Consider the following 19,647-nt stretch of genomic DNA (forward strand, 5'->3'; position numbering starts at 1 on the left):
CATTCCTGAGATAGATTACATTCCATAAAATCCTGGGTTCAATCTATTATATTTATTTCTTTTTATTGTAAGGTGTGAAAAATCCTTAAAAGAGAAAATCTATTGTGAAAGTGTAAGTAGCACTTAAATCATTTAAAAAAATATTTGGCTGTGAGCCATTGAAAAGTTAAGATCTTGATATTGAAAAAAGATTATGAGTGAAAGGTTTTCTAATCTTGTTCCCATAAAAAAAAAATCAGTGTATTTGTAAGGTCCCACCTGTCTAAAAAATCATGAGTTAATAGTGAATATTTGAATGATGGTTCAACGAGTAGAGTAGGTGATTGTCCAAACCACTATAAACTTGGTATGTATCTCTTGATCTTTATCTCATTTTATTTGTGCATTTCATATTTGATATTTGTTACCAAAAAATTAAAGGTTTAAAATGATTAAATTTCTTAAAGTATCAAATATTCAATTAAAACCTAATTCACCATTTCTTAGGTGTTATTTTAGACTTTCAAGAGAATCTAGTATTAAAAATGAAGATATTTGGTATTTTTTTTTGTTTTTATTTTTCAATTATTTGGAAAGAAAATATGAATTTTTAAAAAGTAGTTTTAAAATTTTTAATGGATTATATCTCGAGTTATGGTTGAGACTTGGTGCAGGGTGCCTCGGATTCAATTCAAGAGCATGTTCAATGCGCTCAAGCATTTGGGCTATGACTAGGTTTGGGATCTCGAGATTTAGTTAGGATCAAGTTTGGGGTTTAGGTCAAGAATTGAGTTAGAAGGCTTAAGATTTGATTCTAAACCATGTCTAGGGTGTCTAGGATCTAGACTGACACTTGGTTCGGGGTGACCAAAAGTTGGTTCGAACTAGGTTCAGAGTAATCAAGATTTAGGCCAAGACCTTGTTTAGGGTGCATAAAGTTTGGGTTAAAACCCAAACCAGAGTGCTTAGGATTCAAGTTGGGACCCAAACTAGGATGCTTAAGAGTTTGTCATAGAAATCAAGGTTTGGTCTAGGGGGTTAAAGAGTTGAACTTGAGCAATCAAGGTTTCTTTAGGACCTAGTCTAAAGCGCTTAGAAGTTAGGTAAGGACAGACTTATAACAATTAGGGTTTGAGTTGGTCAAAGACAAAGCCTGAGATGATTCTAGTTATGACTAGGCTATTATTAGGGTTTGAGATGCACTAGGTTAAAGTAAATAGTGCTTAAGATTCATAATTTACATTAAGGCACATATGAAAGTTGATTTGAGACATTTGAAGTTCGAGCTAAGTTTGGTGTGAGGTATGGTTTAGGTTGGGACTAATGTTGGGATTTTGATTGAGAATAAGTTTAAGGTATTGAGTTTTGATCTCGATTCAAATTGTATGGTTTAAAGAGAGATTATGTGTTTATTTAAGGATGTAGTAGGTATGGTTTTTCAAATTTATTTTTTATTTTTTAAAATAATATTTTTTGTATTTTTTTAAATTTATTTTTGATATTAGATCATTAAAATTATATAAAAATATATTTTTTAAAATTAAAAAAAAATAAAAAATATATAGTTGTAACATGTTGTGAAAAAACACCTATTACGAGGAATTAAGCCAAGACTGATTACGGGATGCTAAAGAGTTGGAGAATTGAGACTGAGCGATAGACAGACAAACCCAGCCAAGATACGAGGCAATTTTCTCGAATTGAGAAGGAAAAAATACGATGGGTGGTAGTGGTGGTGAATCGAGATACGAGATTTCACAAAACGCCTACATAAAACTAGTACTCCACTCTCTCAAGCACAAAACCTCCGCCGTCAACGGGGTTTTGGTTGGCAGTTCCTGTGACGATGTTGTCCAGATCATCGACTCTGTCCCTCTGTTCCACAACCACCTAGGTCTCCTGCCTCCTCTCGAGATCTCTCTCATCATGGTAAACAACTAGTAATCAATATTTTCTTTTTCACTTTGGTTAATAAAAGTAGGATCCTTTGTTAATTCAATGTAATTAACATATACTTATTAGTTATAATTTGAAAAGTTCAGGGATTGATTTATACTTATGAGATGAGAATGTTGAATTTTTTTTTCTAAAAAAAAAAAATGGGTTTCTTGAATTGTTTCTAAATAGATAGAGGAGTATTATAGCGCTCGAGGTTTGGGTATAGTGGGTTACTTTCACGCAAATGAGAGGTCTGATGATGTGGAGCTTGGTAATGTTGCAAAGAATATTGGCGATCACATCTATTGCTACTTTCCCCAAGCTGCCATTCTTTTGGTATGTATTCTTTCTGTTGTAGATGATGATTCTCTTGTCTGTTGTTTCTTGCTGGATTTCATTTTGAACCTTTTCTATGCAGTTAGATAACAAAAAGCTTGAAGCTTTGCCAAAGGGGAAAGATGGGCTCCCTGTTATGCAGGTTAGTAGCTTTGTCTTATCCCGGTTGTGTTATTTGGAAGACATTTATGAACTGAAACATCTAATGTTTGCTGGGAACATTTAGCAAGTGGTGGTTCCATCATACAAGAGCCTTTGGTTGGCTGTGCAGTGACTGAGAAGATAAATTATGCACCAAATATTACATTATTCTACTAAAACCTTTTGAGTGGCTTTAGAACCACTGCTTTGGATATATCCACAGATAGGACTATAGTTTACGGCCACTTTGCCAAGGGTCAATGGCATGCCTATGATTTATTCTTCAACGAATGAATTTATCCAATTTATGTTGTTTTTCATGGTGTTTTATCTACTGATTTGGGCTGTTTGGGAGGGAAAGAGGGGGAGGAAACAAATCTAGCATGGAATTGGTTGTAGAATGTTACTCATCTGGCAATGTAGGTTCAAACATCTTCGAGTTGACAGGACATCTAGTGGCATGAACTCTAGGGGAATAATAATTTATTAGTCTTTATGAGTCTCAAAAAATATTTGATTTTGATGGTTGCTGTAAGACTGATTGAAGAGCACTGAGTATGTCTAAAAATGCTGTTGCACATTGTGACAGTGAAAGAAATGCAAATCATCGTGAAGTTTTCTGTAAGCCTACCAGTCTACTATACTTGATGTCTGATGCTTTTTGCTCTCCAATTTCAATGTATGCATAACCTTGCCTGAATTTAATTTTCCCCAAGAACTCTCTCTCTCTTTCTCTCAATCTCAAATAGAAACATAGGCTTCCATTTCAAATTCAAATGATTTACATCAGTTTTGATAACCCCAGGCATAGTCTCTAAGAACAGTTTATTATCCTGAGAGCTACAGCCTAGTCTAACACATTCATGAGCCGCTTGACTTGGCATCACTACATAACCATCAAGATAAAAGAGAGGGTTGTGCTGTGTGAGAATTTGTTCTGTGTTATGGTTTATGGACAACTTGGGTCCTTGATATGCTAGTATTTGGACATTGTTTCTAGTATTAGCTATTACTTGAACATGAAGCTCTCAGTTTGCATTTGTATCTAATTTTACTAGTTTGTAATCACAAAAGGATCTAAGGAAAATTTGGTCCAATAACAATTGGGGTGTTAATTCACTAATGAGCTTAGAAATGGTCTGGTTAGAGTTAAACCAATTGGGAACTGTAGTAGGCGATTGCATTTGAATTGTTGGCAGAATTGAGTGTAGTTAATTGCATGAATGAAGATCCTATGGGGATAGTTAGTTAGATTAAGGAAGCAACATCTGTGAGAAGGGACTGTGCTGGATTGTTCTGGTAAGAAGGGAAATGGTTGTTACACTGGCTTTGATGTGCTTGATAGAATACATGCCAAGAATAGGAATTGAAGGAACATATTGTTTATTATCAGCTAGACAGATCAGTCATAAAGAGGGAAAGGAGAACGTGATGGTTTAGGGAAAGAAGTACAGGGGAAATGGCTAGAGGGCTTTATATGTAATCATAGTGAAGTTTGAGTAATATAAACATGATACTTGGTGCAAAAGAGCAGGCATATCAGGAGATGAGCATGAATAATGTTGCTTAGTCAGTTGCAGTAGCAGGAATTTAATCATCATTTTGTAATGCAGTGCTAGCCCACCATATAGCTGCATGCATCAATCCTTGTTCGTCTAAAGCAGCTGAGAATCTGATCTTTGATTTGTCAGGTCTCCGACTTGTTTTCAGAAACTGTATGGAGTTGGGACTTGATTTAGTGGAGAGTTCCTGTCCAATAGAGGTATATTGAGTTCTCAATGTGGCTGCACACACCTGTGTTTGATAGGGAGGGAGTTATACCTGCAATGGGTTTTGACAGGAACTACTTGTTGCCTGGACAAGGAGCAATAAAAAACCGATTCCATTTAATTCTGGTGAATAACAGTTGGAAAAAGATCCATGTGGGAAAATTAGGTCCAAAACTGTCAACAAAATAAACTTGTGTGCCTAAGCATTTGTGACTTTGATATACTCTTTTCAGGAAAGTAAACCTTTCATTACATGAGGTACAAAAACAATGTGTTGTCTGAATCTCAATGGTGTGCATGCTGATTCTCAAAAAAGTCATGAGCCACTCCATTGGCTTCCCATTTGCAATTAGAATCTTGTAAAAGTTCCAGGGAGGCAGGCAACACCCGATGTACTCTATCAATAGAGTGAATTCAATTGACAGTTATTCCTTGTTGTGCATCAACTATTACAAAATCATTTCCCACCAGGAGGCTTGTGTAATCTGCATTTCTTACTGTTTGGATTCCAAAATGCAATTGCCATTGCTTCTCCTATTTCTGGAATCATCTTGCTTGGGCTCCTCTGGTTGTGACTAGCTTAAGAATTTCCCTTGTGCTCATGAATTGCACATCATTCCTGTTTTCTGAGCATCAGAGCAGATAGTAGCATCTGTGTGAAGCTTGAAATTACCTTGTGTTGGGGGCATCAATGCTTCTCTTCAACTATCTTTTAAACTCTCATGTGATCTCTCCATTGGTGCTCTGTGGTCTGATAGGAAGTTAATGGCTCTATTGATAATAACTATAACTCTACTTACATGCCAGAATTAATTGTTTATCCATATTTAGTAATTTATGTATATGTTGAAATTTCAATGATCATCTGTTAAGTTACCTTTTACAGATATGCAACAAGTTACTTGTCTGTGTTTACTGATCTAAGGTCTTTTTCATGCCATCAGCAACATGACATGTTTTTGGTGTGGTTATCTGTTTGAACTTTTCTTTTGAGATTTCATTAATTTCTTGGTTTCTCCTTTGTTAGCATTCCGACAGTTACTTTTGTGATTATTCTGTAATAGTTCACTGCTGTGTTAAAAAATTAAACAATCTTGCTCCCCTACCATAGCGCCACCATTAACTCATACCACTCACTAATTTATAGATGAACCCTAGTATGATGGTCCCATTTAAGGTTTTTTTGTCAAATTAGCACAATAAATGTTAAATATTGGCAGAATGACACTATTTGAAAAGAATTTGGTGAAATAGCACACTTTCACCTTGTCGCGCTTCTAAAGTGTGACAAGGTGAAAGTCCAATCATTTTTTGAGATTTTTCTTATTATTTTCAAAATTAGTCGATTGGTTTTACTGACTATTACAAACTGGTTGATCAGTTTTCACCTTGTCGCGCTTCAAAAGCGCTACATTTACTAAATGTTGTTATTTGGAAGCTTGACAACTATCTTGTCACGCTTAGGAATAGCGACATTTAGTAAAAGTAAATGCCGCGCTTTTGAAACGCGATAAGGTGAAAGTGTGTTGTTTCGCCATAACGTTTTCAAACGGTGTTATTCCGTCAATTTTTTATGTTTACTTTGCTAATTGCCCAATTTACCCCCCATTTAATGAATTTTCAGTCAAGCGTCTAAGTACATTTGTTCCCTTCTTGTACTAGCTTTATACAAGGGATGCATCCAAGAACTGGAAGCTAACTAGATCAGATGGAAGCTGCCGATTGACAACTAAGGAACCAGCTGCAAATGCTGTTCTATTGGATTATATTTCATCCAAGAAGTGGGAGGATGTGGTAGACTTTGATGACCACCTTGATGACATTACCAAGTAAGCATCATATGCATGTGTGAGTGTGAGTGTGAGTGTGAGTGAATGAATGGTGTCTTCTGCTTTCATATACGTGCAGACAAGTTTGGCATCAGGCACTGCTTTGCACCTTATTTATTCATAGAAATCATATCAGCAATTTGTTTTTGTATTTGCAGGGACTGGCTGAATCCAGAACTCTTCAAGTAAGGTTGGCCCCAGCCGTGCATGTAGACCAGATGAAATTTAAATGTTAATGATTTGGATGAGCATTGGGCTCGTAGTTACCATTAATAAGAAAATTTTGCAGTGATATATCTGTGTTAAATTGTGAAGTTTCCCAGATAAGGAACATGGTATTTTCTTCTGAGAAGTATTACTGTGTTGAAGTTCAGAGTTTTAAAAGTGGAATGGCTGCCGCTCTCCATAAATACATCACTACTATCTGTTTAATCTCTAATTTTCCTCGTCAATTAGACTGGATATGTAGTCTGCTAGGTGATTCCCATCGAGTTCTTGTATTGATGCTATATCATGTGATCTGTTCTTTTAATTGAAGCTCGTTGTGCGATCTTGAGGGCAAAGCGTTAGCCTTCGTACAATTTAATTCAAAAGGAATATTTGTATTGGAGAGGTAAGGCTAGAAAAAGGGCCAATTAGTATGCTAGTAGTCGATGTGGGGTGGTGTCTCCCACCACCTCATCTCAATTTTATGTTTTTTGGAAGTTAGCTATAGCACTCCAATCACTTCAGCAATCTTGTTAAAAAAAAAATCAATTTTAAAATTTTATGATTTTACAAATCAATATAAATATTAAATTAGATTAAAACTTAAAAACTATTAAACTTGATAAAGTAAAATCGGATTAATTTTATAAGTTTGAAAAAAATATAAAATTATGTATTTTGGTAATATGTATCTTAATATTTTCATTGTTTTAAATTTATATCCTGCAAAATTTGTGTAGTTTGATAAACAAGGGTTTGATTTTAACTATAATTATTGTAATTTTTTTAATGATACAAGTTATTTGTGAATTTTATTTTCGTAAAATTAAAATACTTATTTATTCTTTACAATTTTTTATGTAAACTATTAACATATCAATTGTTATATTACTCTGTTTTAGCTGGCAAATATATAAAGAAAAAGTTGTAAATTGGCATGCTTGATCCTTGGAATAATTAATATTAAATAATTTATTAAAATTTAAAGGCACTTGTTTATTGTAAATTACAAAGTAGATGGGTCGATTTGTCTAAAAAGTAGAGGAATCAATGTAAAAAAAATAAATGTTTGGATTTTTATATTATGTATTTTATTTTTATTTTTATTGTGTTATATTATTAATTACTACTTCATTAAAATTATTAATATATTATTAGGGTTAATATTTTATTTATAATTTTATAATTTAAATTTATATTATATATATTGTGTCATGTAAATAAAATATTTTTAACAACCTTTCCCGATAAAAGCAACCCTCAGGAAATACTATTTGACGTGGCTATTGTCAAAGCCTTGCTGTGGACAGCTTTGACGAAATCATTTCAACAGTTAGTAATGGAGAATGAATAGGAGATAGTATTGCCTGATGTCGAACACAATCAATCAAATTAAGATTTCGAATGCTTAAATTTGATAAGGAATTAACATAGGTGTTTAGATTAATTTATATATATTTTTTGAATAATCTTAAAATTAAATTAACAACTTTAAAATTTATAAAACTCAAATTAATAATTTTTAAAAAAATAAATTTAAAATCTAATTCATTTAGCTACATTCTTTTAAGTATTTTTTTTTTCTCTTGTTTTTAAGGAAATTTTGATCTTAACATGAGAGAGAGAGAAATATATATATATATATATAAAAGCACCCTCACAGACCAAAGGAAGGTTTCAAGAAGAATAACATGTAAATATTAACTGAAAGTGGAAAAGGAAATGATGTCCTCTTGCTCTCTATGTTCTTCCCTTCACTGTTTCCCACCACCTTCCCCCACTTTCCGAAACCTCAAAAATAATGATCGCCTGATCCACAATTTCAACACTCCACTTGAGCTAAAACAACTCCATGCCCGCCTTATCAAAACCAACACTCCTCTCTCTATCCTCCCTTTAACCAAAGTTGCTTTTGTTTGTGCTCTCTCCCCTTCCTTCTCTTATGCCCACCAAATCTTTTCTCATCTCCTTGAAATACCTCAAACTTCCATTTGGAATTCTTGTTTAATACGCTTTGCTGAGGGTGATTGCCCTTCTAATGCCCTTTTGTTGTTTTATCAAATGCGTTTGTTTGATGTCTTGCCTGATACTTTCACTTGTTCTTTTGTCCTAAAAGCGTGTCTGAAACTATCTGATGTTGTGAATGGTAAAATCATTCATGGGCTTTTTCAGAAGCTGGGGTTTGGCTCAAATTTGTTCTTGCAAAATATGATCTTGAATTTGTATGGTCTGTGTGGGGAGATGGGTGATGCTATGTTGTTGTTTGAGAAAATGCCGCAACGAGATGCTGTTACTTGGAATATAGTGATAGCCCAGTTGGTCAAGAGGGGAGATATTGATGGTGCTTATGGCTTTTTCTTGCGGATGCCTAACAAGAATGTTAGGTCATGGACTTCGATGATTTCGGGTTTTGTTCAGTGTGGCAAACCTAATGAGGCTATTGATTTGTTTATGAAGTTGGAAGATGAAGCGTTGAGGCCGAATGAGGTAACTGTTGTTTCTGTTCTTGCAGCTTGTGCTGATCTAGGTGATCTAGATCTTGGGAGGAGTGTTCATGAATACTCGACAAAAAGTGGGTTTAAGAGAAATGTTCATGTTTGTAATACCTTGATTGATATGTATGTCAAATGTGGATGCTTGGAGAATGCCAGAAGAGTTTTTTATGAAATGGAAGAACGGACTGTGGTGTCATGGTCAGCAATGATTGCTGGGCTTGCAATGCATGGACAAGCAGAGGAAGCTCTGTGTCTTTTCTCTGAGATGATCAAACTAGGTGTGAAGCCTAATGGGGTTACTTTTATTGGGCTCTTGCATGCATGTAGCCACATGGGATTGATTGATGAGGGTCGTAGGTTTTTTGCTAGCATGACTGCGGATTATGGTGTAATTCCACAGATTGAGCATTATGGTTGCGTGGTTGACCTTTTTAGTAGGGCAGGGCTTCTTGAAGAAGCCCACGAGTTTATCTTGAGCATGCCTATTAAGCCAAATGGAGTGGTGTGGGGGGCTCTCCTTGGTGGGTGCAAAGTTCACAAAAACATTGATTTGGCCGAGGAAGCAATAAAACACCTTTCTGAATTGGATCCTCTTAATGATGGGTACTATGTGGTTATATCAAACATTTATGCAGAAGCAGAACGATGGGAAGACGCAGCAAGGGTGAGGAAGTTGATGAAAGATCGAGGGGTGAAGAAGACAAGTGGGTGGAGTTCAATCACTGTTAATGGAGTGGTTCATGAGTTTGTTGCTGGAGATCAGACACACCCTCAGGCTGAGGATATATGCAAGATATGGGACAAACTACTGGTCAAAATGAAGCGTAGAGGATATTCACCTAAGACATCTGTTGTTCTGTTGGACATGGAAGAGAAAGAGAAGGAGAAGTTTTTGTATCGTCACAGTGAGAAATTAGCTGTGGTTTTTGGGTTAATGACCACGCCAGAGGGAACACCCATCAGGATTATGAAAAATCTCCGTGTTTGTGAGGACTGCCATGCTGCCTTGAAAATCATATCAGGTATTGTCAGTCGAGAGATAATTGTACGTGACAGAAACCGTTTCCATTGTTTTAGAGATGGCCAGTGTTCTTGTAGGGATTTTTGGTAATTTATCGATGGCAACAAAGTTTTGTCAAATTGCAATGTCACAGTTGGCTGCAAATTTAATCATCTTTTCCACACTTTTTGGTTAGAACTTTAGGCAATTGTGTCTTGAAGTTGTGAAGAGAGAAGCAAGTTGAACCAAATAGTACTCGGTTAATGCCAATTTTTGCCTGGGTTGTCATATGTTTTGGTTTAATAGTGTCCTTCCGTTGTCCTTTGATTAAACCTTCTTTTTTAAAAAAAAAAAATCAATTTTGAGCTCACATTTTTTATATATGCTAAAAAAATTCAATTTACTTTTTTAAAAAATTGAGATTAAGAAGCTTTTCAAGTTTTTTTTTAATAACAAAATTTAAAAAAAAAATATTAAGATATTTTGGAATTGTCCCAAATTTTATTAGGGTCCAATTTAAAATATTTGCAAACATTTGAAAAATAGGTTAATTTTTTAAACTGCAAAGTTTTGAAAATCACACTGAAATTACTTGTATAAATTCATATGAAATCATTGGCACTCAAGAACAATTTGAGATAATTTGGCTTGTTTTCTATTTTTATAATTTGTTAAATTGTTTTTTTTTAATTTATATTTTTCAACTTCAAAAAAATTCAAATTATTTATGAAAATGGATTGAATTTTCATTAATATTTATAAAAGATTTCAATGACAAATACCAAAATATGAATTATGTTAAAAGAATTTTTTTATTATTATTAATTTTAATGGTCAAAACCAAATAACAATTATCTAAAATATAATGATTTAAGAATAAAACTAATTAAATTAATTAATAATAGTATAACCTCGAGCAGACACCACAAATTATCTAACATATTATTTGATGAAACCTTCTTTAGAAAAAAAATCAATTTTTAATATTTTTGAGCTAATTAATATATGCTATCAAAAATTCAGTTTACATTCAAAAAAAAATTAGATTAAGAAGCATTTTTTTATTTTTTCTTAAATATCAAATATTAACAAAATGGTAAAACAATAGAATTTATTTTGGAATGGTTTCAAATTTTGTTGGGTTCTATGAAAATCATATAAATTTATTTGTTTTATCTTAGTAAGATTTGTTGACTTTTAGACCACACATTTATGTTTTTATATATTTTTATGCTAACAATAAAATAAAAATCAGATTAATAATATGTTTGGTTGAGAATAAATATTAAACAGGTTTTATACAAAGATCAAATCAATAAGCATGAAAAATTTCACAAAGAAATCAATCAAGAAGTCAAAAAAAAAAAGCAAAGTGAAGGCTTATAATTTAAGTGTTCATTTTAGTGTTTTATGTAAATTTATATATCTCATATTCATAGCACAATTAAAACGAATGCTTACACTTCACTTTGCATACATTCAAAAGGATTGATTAAAAACCTGATAAGTAATTCTAAGAATTCACCTAAATTAAAACTGATAAATCTAATATTCTACATAAACTAGTATACCTTTTGGTGATACCAAATGAATTGGTTGACTGTTTTTTTATCAATAATGAACACATGAGAATTTTATAGGAATCGGTCAACCGATTGGTTTGACCAATCTAAACCGTTCAATCATTTTAGTCGTCAATGGGACTTTAACGACTATAAACGACTAGTTTTTACAAGAAACATATATATAGCTTTTATAATTATAAAATTTAAAGAAAATCCAAACATATATCATATACAAGCTATTTTAAGAGCAAAACAACTTCAAAATCATCAATTCTTAATTTTATTCATATTTGTGTAATTAAGCCTTCATAAACATTGTCATTCTCAATATAGTTAAACATTTTTCAATCCTATAAGTGTTATCTATTGAGATATAAAGATACTTGAGAATTAGGGAAAAACTCTTGGCATTGGTGAGGTATTTTCATCAAGAGAAAATCTTGAAGAGAATATATCTTTAAGTGGAAGAAAAATCTTGAACATAGAACATCTTCAAGTAGTGTAAAATCTTGGTGTAGATTCATCAAATTGTTATTGTACTCAAATATGGTTTGGCACTTAAGGTGTTAATATAGACTTCCTAATCACGTTAAAAATCGAGTTTACAAATTCTCTCCTTTACCTATTTATTTTAAAAACTTTAATTATATTTTTTATTATTGTGTTTATTTGAATTAATTTTTATTATTTGTTAATATTAGTGATACACTTAATTCACCCCCTCTTAGATGTTATAGTTGCCTTAAATCCTACAACAACAATTAGCATCAAAGCTTAAACTATTATTTATCTATAATCACTAGCTATAATCTCTAAAATGAAGGATCATATACCTCTAGGAAACCTTTCTTTGATGGTAATGATTATGCTTATTGTAAAGCTAGAACTATCATTTATCTTCAATCTATTAACTATGATTTATGGTTATCCATAGAGAATGGCCCTCATAAACCATTTAAAATTAAAGATTTTAACTAACCAAGTTAAAAAATCTAAAATCAATATATTAGTTCATGAATATGAATTATTCAAAATGTTTCCTAGTGAATCTATAACTAGTATGTTTACTAGAATGACTACAATAACTAATAGTTTGGATGCTCTTGGTAGGACTTATACTAAGGCCAAAATTATAAGCAAAATTCTTATGTCCCTACTGAAAACTTATGAAGAAAAGGTGATGGTTGTTCGAGAAGCCAAGGATCTCACTAAACTTCTATTGGAAGAGCTTATTAGTTCTTTGATGACACATGAAATTGCAATAGAGAAACAAGAACAATAAGAAAAGCCAAATAAGGATTTGGCATTCAAAATTGTTCATTATATTGAAATTAATGATGATGATGACAGACATTGGAAAGGACATTGCTCTAATTACAAAGTAATTTTGAAATTTTCTAAGAAAAAAAATAAGGGAATAGAAGATTCTCAAACTTCAAGAGGGATGAAAATAAGAAAGAATTAAGCAAAGAAGTTCTTAAATGTTACAAATGTAACAAAACAGGACACATCAAAGTAGATTGTCCACTTATTCAAAATAAAAGGCAGAACCATCATCACAAAAAATAAATGAAATCCATATGGATTGATGATTCAGACTTTAGTTCAAGTGATAAAGAATAGCATGTTACAAACATGCGCTTCAAAACAATTGAAAGCAAAAATAAGGTACAATGTTTAGATGATGAATCTAACCATACCTACAATGAATTGCATGATGCATTTGAATCTTTATATGATGAATTTAAAAAATTTAAGTTCAAAATATAATATATTGAAATAGAACTATGCATGATTACTTGTTGGAAAAAAAACTTCGGAAAATAAAGCTTGCATTTTCATTGATGATATAGATAAGGTGAATCAATTTGACAGTGAAAATAAATCCTTGAAAGAAAAAGTAGACAAGTTGCACACTGCCTTAGCTAAATTCATATAAAGCTCTAAGATTTTAGAAACCATGCTTTCTAGCCAAATATGTATTTTTAAAAAAAATAGGTTTAGGTTACCAACGTAAAAAGAATTAAAAGTGAATAAAAAAATATTTTATTAAAGCCAAACAATCATATGAACCTAACCATAAATGCAATTATTGTAGAGTTATAGGTCATTTGATTTATGCATGTCTTATTAAGAAGGACAAGGTTTGTAATATAACTTGGGTTTCAAAAGGAATCACTTCTAACCACAAAAATTCTAAGAAGGTATGGGTATCAAAAGCTTCATCTTGATTTTTGTATGTAGTAATCAAAAGAGTATGGGGAGTGGTTTTTAAATAGTGTTTGCTCAAGGTATATGACTAAAAATGATTTATTGTTTTCAAGCATTACCAAAATTAATGGAGAAAATGTCACTTTTAGAGACAACTCAAAAGGTAAAATCATTAGAGTTGGTAATATTGGAGGGAAATCTTCACCTTTAATTAAAAATGTATTTCTTGTTAATAGCTTAAAACATAATTTGATTAGTATTATTCAATTATGTTATAAAGGCTCTAAGATTTTTTTTTACCATGCATGTTGTTTCATTCTTGAGAATGACAAAGTAATCTACGTAAGAAATAAAAAAGGCAATGCCTACAAAATTAAGATTAATGCATGCATGAGGATACAAATTTGTCTTATTTCTAACATTAATAATAGTTTTTTTTATATAGAAAACTATGTCATATGAACGTGAATATTATTTATAAACTAGTTAAAAATGATCTAATTAAAGATCTTCCTTATAGCCTTCAAAAAATAAAAGTTAAATGATGTTTGCCAAATAGACAAACAGGTGAAAACTTCATTTAAAAGCAAGAATCACATCTCAATCGAAAAACCTTTAGAATTTCTACACATTGATTTATTTAGACCAACTAGAACTAGAAGTATAAGTGGAAATAGATTCGTGTTTATGATTATTAATTACTTAACTAGATATATGTGGATTTTATTTTTAAAATCAAAAGATAAAACTATTTATGAATTTGTAAAATTTTCAAAGAAGGTTGAAAATGAAAAAGGTTTTTCCATCATAAACATAAGGAATGATCATAGGGGTGAATTTATAAGTGATTTGTTTGAATCATTTTGTGAAGAAAAATGATATCACCATGATTTTTCAACACTTAGAACTCCCCAACAAAATGGGGTTATGGAAAGAAAAAATCGGTCTCTTTAAGAAATTGAAAGAACAATGTTAAATGAATTTGATACTCTGAAAGTTTTTTTGCTAGAAGCTGTAAACACCTCTTGGTATGTTTTAAATCATGTTACCTTGATACTGGAGTTGAAAAAGGATTCTATATGAGCTTTGTAGAGGGAGGAAACCCAACATCTCATATTTCAAAAAACTTTGTTCAAAATATTTTATTCTCGACACCAAGGATAATTTAGACAAATTTGATTCAAGGTCCATTTGGAATTTTTCTTGGTTTTACTCCTTAAGCAAAGCATATAAAGTTTACAATAATAAAACACTTTGTCTTGAAGAATCTATACATATTGCCTTTGAGGAAACTCAAAATGAAAAAAATTATTGAGATTTCAGATGACATTAATAAAAGCGTTCAACATTTGAGTCTTAATGATAAGACCCTCATGGAGGCTAATAATGAAGGAATGGACAAAGACCAACCAAGCACAAACAATCAATAAGAAATGGTAAGTAACTTTTTTTTTCTTCTAAAGGAGCTAAGGTATGTAAGCTCTCCCCCTTCTGAGTTAATTATTGATAATCCTTTTTAAGTTACTAAAACTGGAGTATCTCTTAGAAACATAAGTGGTCATTATGCATTTATTTCTCATATAGAGCCTAAATCACTTTTAGAAGTCGAAGATAGTAAAAAAATGGATTTTATCTATGCAAGATGAGTTAAACTAATTTGAAAGAAATGATGTTTGAGAATTGTTCCATAAACCTAACAACCATTCAATTACTAGAACTAAGTGGGTGTTTAGAAATAAAGCTGATGAACATGGGATAATAGTAAGAAACAAAGTTAGACTAGTTGCCAAAGAATATAATCTAGAAGAAGCTATTGATTATGAAGAAATATTTGTACTGGTAGTTATACTAAAATCAATAAGGATGTTTTTAGCATATGATTGTCATGCCAACTTTAAACTTTTTCAAATGGATGTTTTTCTCATGAAAGAAGTGAATGTTAAGTTGAGATATGAATGTAAACTTGTTAAACCACGTTAAAAATTAAATTTACAAATTATATTTCCCTTACTTATTTACTTTAAGCATTTTAATTATATTGTTGATTATTATATTTATTTGAATTAATTTGTATTATTTATTAATATTAGTGACACACTTAATTTGCCTTAATCCAAATAACAAAACTCTCAAAATATTTGCAAGCATTTGAAAGAAAAAGTTAAGTTTTTAAATCATACATGCAAAGTTTTGAGAATCACACTAAAATTCCTTATATAAATTCATTTGCATCATTGTACTCCAAAAAAAATTGATATAATTTTAGTTTGTTTTCTATTTTTCCATAATTTATTGCATTTTTATTGTTTAGAAAAATTTAAAAAAAATGCTTTTTAACTTTCAAAACTTTTAAAATTATTTATGAAAATGGATTGAATTTTCAATAATATTTATAAAAAAATCTCAATGACAAATACCAAAATAATGAATTTTTTAAAAGATATTTTTTTATTAATTTTAATGGTCAAATCAAATAAAAAATAGTATTTATCTAAAATATAATAATTCAAAAATAAAATCGATCAAAGATTAATTAATAATAGTATAATAACCTCAAGCCACACCAGAGAAAAATGCCATAATACAAATGTGCCTCGCACGACCCAGAATATTGAAGACTCAGCTATGGCAGAAGCAAAGAGAGCTGCCTGCCTACGCTATGCAATCGAATATGCTCCAGGTGGCTTGACACAGTTTGCTATTTTGAAGGAGCTGCTCTTGATGGCATCAGGACTGTACAAAATGAGAGTGACGACTGTTTGTGCAGGAGCATGAGTGCTTCAGTATCCTTTTTGGAAACATTCATAGAGAAGCTAACATAATTTGCAATGCACCACACAGCGGCCAGCATTTGTAAATTTATTAACAAGATTCAAAGCAACAGCAACGAGATGGAACAAAGAAAACAGGGATTGAAAGGGAGAACATAGTTAAAAGTTTACAGAACAAGGGTAGAGAAATTGAGGGATTTCTATAGTTTCCTTGCGCAAATTCCTATAGTTTAAAAGATGTAGAATTTCACAATCTTCTTAGAGAACGGGGCATCCCTTGACCTTGATCCCTGGTGCTGTAGGACATTTCGCCAATGGACAATGGTCAGAATTGTCAGCACCCCACCAAGCTGGGCCATAGATATCCTTGGATTGAAGGGTAAAATAAAGGATAACTCCCAAGAAGGCAACACCAGCATCCAAAGCAGCTGATAAGATGTAGGTGTGCTTAGCCCACCATCCCTTGTACCTCCTGTAAATAATGTAGTTGAAGATAAATCCAACAGATGCCCAAGACCAGTAGTGCACAGTTTTTGCTGTTGGCATGGGTGCTGTGGCACTAAGGATAAGGGGGATGTGAATCAACTTGATCCATTTTTTCTCAGGGAATTTGCGCTCGAGAAACCACTTTGGAATTGGGGCAAGGAAACCAACGAGGAACCACCAGTTCTGCTCCGGGTAGACTCCCTTGTCTGTGAACATTCTGAGAGGTCCTACTACTCCCCAGATGATTGAAGCATTGTAGAAGACATCGCTTCCAGGACAGGTCCAAGGACTCCCATCAGGAAGCAAGTCTGGATTGCAGATGTTTTCAACAGATGAGAGAAGCCACCATGCTGTGGCAAAGTAAACAGTGGAAGAAACTACTGTTCCAACTAGCTGTAGACACAATAAAACCAAATTAGTATCCTATATTTAAATGAAATAGACTAGTTAGAGGGTGATGAGCATAAAGATTTACCTGTACAATGAACATAGATTTGGGGGGGATCTTCATATAGTGCCCTATTTTGAAGTCACCGAGAAAACTGAGTGCTTGTGTCATGCTAATGTAGCCATACGTCTTGAAAGCCACGTTAGCAAGAGGCTTCCCTGGGTACATGTACCCAATAACCAATTCTGTGATCACATTTAGTCCGATTTGCTGCATAGATGTTTACACAGTTCATGAGTGATGGAGTGTGTGTGTGTGTGTGTGTCTATTGCTTCCCAAAAGACAAGATCATACCATGTTTGTTGTCGCCTGAACGACTCCAACGGGTAAGGTGAATATTAGAGCAATGAAACAGGCTAGGAGAAGTCCCCACCAAGGAAGCTGAAGCTGTCGGTCAAAACCTTCCACAGCCAGAAGCGAAAGAGCCAGTGACATAACCAAGATAACAGTAAACCACCATTGAGGGACTACTGCATAGTTCTTCTTCATAATTCTTGTGTGCACATCACTAAACTCGTCTTTCACTGCAGTTGTCGTCTTCTTCCACATTTTTATGATATTTCTGCTCAAAAGAAAATTCTATATCAAAACAAACAAACAAAAAACAATTAATTAGGCTGGAATTAAATAAAATTAATGTTGAGGAAGATGGCGTACTTTCCGTCAAAAAGAGCAACATGAGTAAGGGTAGCTGTTAGAGATGCAAAACTCAATCCATATAAGAAGGCGAAGAAGATACTTAAATAGAGTTTGCTGTAATTCTCGTATTCCGCTAGATTAAGGTCGAATGTTTTCTCATTAAGAACACGGGTAATGTTGAATATCTGACCATCTTCATCAAAAGTGTGAGAGGTAAATATGGGAAATCGCTTGGCTTCACGAAAGTTAGACCAGTATGCTATGGGGACAAGGACATACATAACCAAGATGAAACCAACCATAGTATTGGCAATGGCGAAGAAAGGGTAAGCTAGAGGAGTTCCCAAGAAAGAGGCAACAGTCGCCCAGTCAAGACCAAAGGAGCCAATTCCAAGACCATTTAACCCTGCACCGATCTGTTGAGCGGTGATCGAGCGCTTCCATATCCAGCAAACAAAGGAGAAAGCTGATAGTGAAGGGAAAAAGTGGCCAGGAACAATATAGTAAGCAAAGCTTGCAACGAAGACAATGGCAAAGAATTGCAGCCTTGTACGTTCTCCCTTTTTTCTCCTTTCCTTCTCGTGCAATGCCCTGCAGTTTGCATAAATATATATGCTCCATTACACCAGTGTTTAATTAACAGACTTTCCATACAAGTCTTTTCAATACAAGGGAAGAAAGATATAGAGAGATCACAGTAGTACATGCCTGAATAGAGAGACTTGGACAAGGGTTGCAGGCCACCACATGTAAGGCGAATCCACGAGAATTTTTCTGAACATGCCAGCCCATCCATAACCAAGCAACTTGCATCAAGTGCCACGAAACATCATAAGATAGATAGAAAACATTTCTTGACATGTATGTATGTATGTATGTCTGTGTGTGTATATCTGTGTGTGTGTTGCATGAATAAAAATTAAAATCCAAATTATATATGTTATACCTGAGTAGTTTGTGCTAGCAACATAGCAGCGACAGGATGAAGCCCTTTGTGGTAGAAGGCTTTCGTAATTGTAATAATGTACACTGCATATACACCACCAGCTCCACAGTTGGCAAATATGGTGATCAATACATGTTCTTTCATGCTGAAAGGCCCTGGATTCAATGAAAATGACCATTTTGTAAAAGGGATCGAGACTTGTTTCTTTGGGAGTTTTGCAGCCATGAACTTTCCTATGGGGAGAACAAGAATCTGTATTGTAACTGAACCGATAGACAGCTGATTAGAACGATACTGGAAGAATTGATTCACAAAGGAAAGAAGGATGCACGCTGCCAACCCAAGAACCCATGTTCGAACTGTCAGGACTGCCTGCGTGGGGTCATCGGTGATTGGAACTGTGAGCCTGACTTCCTCAATTGGATTATCGTTCCCTTCTTCATCTTCTACATAAACAAGCCATAAAATATTATTCATTACAAACTGTACCTGGCTTAACCATGCATGCTAAAAACAATTAAATGCTTCCAAAGCAAGCATCTTCTTTCAGATTTTTGCACGTAATTGTTGATATATTCAGAGTTGTTCTAATCTCCTCTCTTTCATAAAGTCAAGGTACATAAATAATTTTTATGATGGATTTCTTCTTCATGTAAAAAGAGAAGCCTGCAACTTCTTGTTTAACTAATAATTTCTCATACACGCATCCACAAAACAAGGCTAAAACTGCATGATTTGATCATCTATACAAGTATATTTGAGAGAAGAGCTGATGAACAGATGCATAGAACCAATATTTGAGAGAGAAGAGGAGATGTACATGGTAGATTACCTGCTTTGTCGATTTCGAAATGATGCTTCTCATGATCATCAGGCAAATTTCTCAT

General features: G+C 33.2%; 3 protein-coding genes across 3 annotated transcripts; 2 read left to right on the plus strand and 1 right to left on the minus strand.

Annotated features, from left to right (window-relative positions):
* Positions 1-1,556: 1,556 nt before the first annotated feature.
* Positions 1,557-6,431, plus strand: LOC133689732 (ER membrane protein complex subunit 8/9 homolog). The gene is made up of 5 exons (XM_062109737.1): positions 1,557-1,908; positions 2,107-2,253; positions 2,336-2,395; positions 5,826-5,992; positions 6,151-6,431. The coding sequence occupies exons 1-5, from the start codon at positions 1,699-1,701 to the stop codon at positions 6,179-6,181; spliced, it is 615 nt and encodes a 204-aa protein (XP_061965721.1). The 5' UTR covers positions 1,557-1,698; the 3' UTR covers positions 6,182-6,431.
* Positions 6,432-8,260: 1,829 nt separating this feature from the next.
* On the plus strand, positions 8,261-16,245 carry LOC133705806 (pentatricopeptide repeat-containing protein At5g66520-like). Its single transcript, XM_062131217.1, has 2 exons — positions 8,261-9,739; positions 16,078-16,245. Exons 1-2 carry the CDS (start codon positions 8,261-8,263, stop codon positions 16,243-16,245), a joined length of 1,647 nt encoding a protein of 548 aa, XP_061987201.1.
* Positions 16,246-16,499: 254 nt separating this feature from the next.
* On the minus strand, positions 16,500-19,647 carry LOC133705879 (oligopeptide transporter 1-like). The gene is made up of 7 exons (XM_062131340.1): positions 19,593-19,647; positions 18,761-19,206; positions 18,523-18,620; positions 17,833-18,405; positions 17,470-17,737; positions 17,203-17,385; positions 16,500-17,120 (listed from the first exon to the last, which is right to left on the minus strand). The coding sequence occupies exons 1-7, from the start codon at positions 19,645-19,647 to the stop codon at positions 16,500-16,502; spliced, it is 2,244 nt and encodes a 747-aa protein (XP_061987324.1).

Source organism: Populus nigra, chromosome 1 (assembly GCF_951802175.1).
Source record: "Populus nigra chromosome 1, ddPopNigr1.1, whole genome shotgun sequence".
Taxonomy (NCBI): domain Eukaryota; kingdom Viridiplantae; phylum Streptophyta; class Magnoliopsida; order Malpighiales; family Salicaceae; genus Populus; species Populus nigra.

Bases quoted from the DNA above. Each gene is read 5' to 3' on its own strand.
- LOC133689732 (XM_062109737.1), top strand. From the start codon at position 1,699: ATGGGTGGTAGTGGTGGTGAATCGAGATACGAGATTTCACAAAACGCC. The intron at 2,254-2,335 runs GTATGTATTCTT...TTTTCTATGCAG, and splicing joins CCCAAGCTGCCATTCTTTTG to TTAGATAACAAAAAGCTTGA. The intron at 5,993-6,150 runs GTAAGCATCATA...TTGTATTTGCAG, and splicing joins CACCTTGATGACATTACCAA to GGACTGGCTGAATCCAGAAC.
- LOC133705806 (XM_062131217.1), top strand. From the start codon at position 8,261: ATGCGTTTGTTTGATGTCTTGCCTGATACTTTCACTTGTTCTTTTGTC. The intron at 9,740-16,077 runs GTACGTGACAGA...CGCACGACCCAG, and splicing joins TTGTCAGTCGAGAGATAATT to AATATTGAAGACTCAGCTAT.
- LOC133705879 (XM_062131340.1), bottom strand. From the start codon at position 19,647: ATGAGAAATTTGCCTGATGATCATGAGAAGCATCATTTCGAAATCGAC. The intron at 19,207-19,592 runs GTAATCTACCAT...TTGTTTATGTAG, and splicing joins TTTCGAAATCGACAAAGCAG to AAGATGAAGAAGGGAACGAT. The intron at 17,386-17,469 runs GTATGATCTTGT...ACATCTATGCAG, and splicing joins TTCAGGCGACAACAAACATG to CAAATCGGACTAAATGTGAT.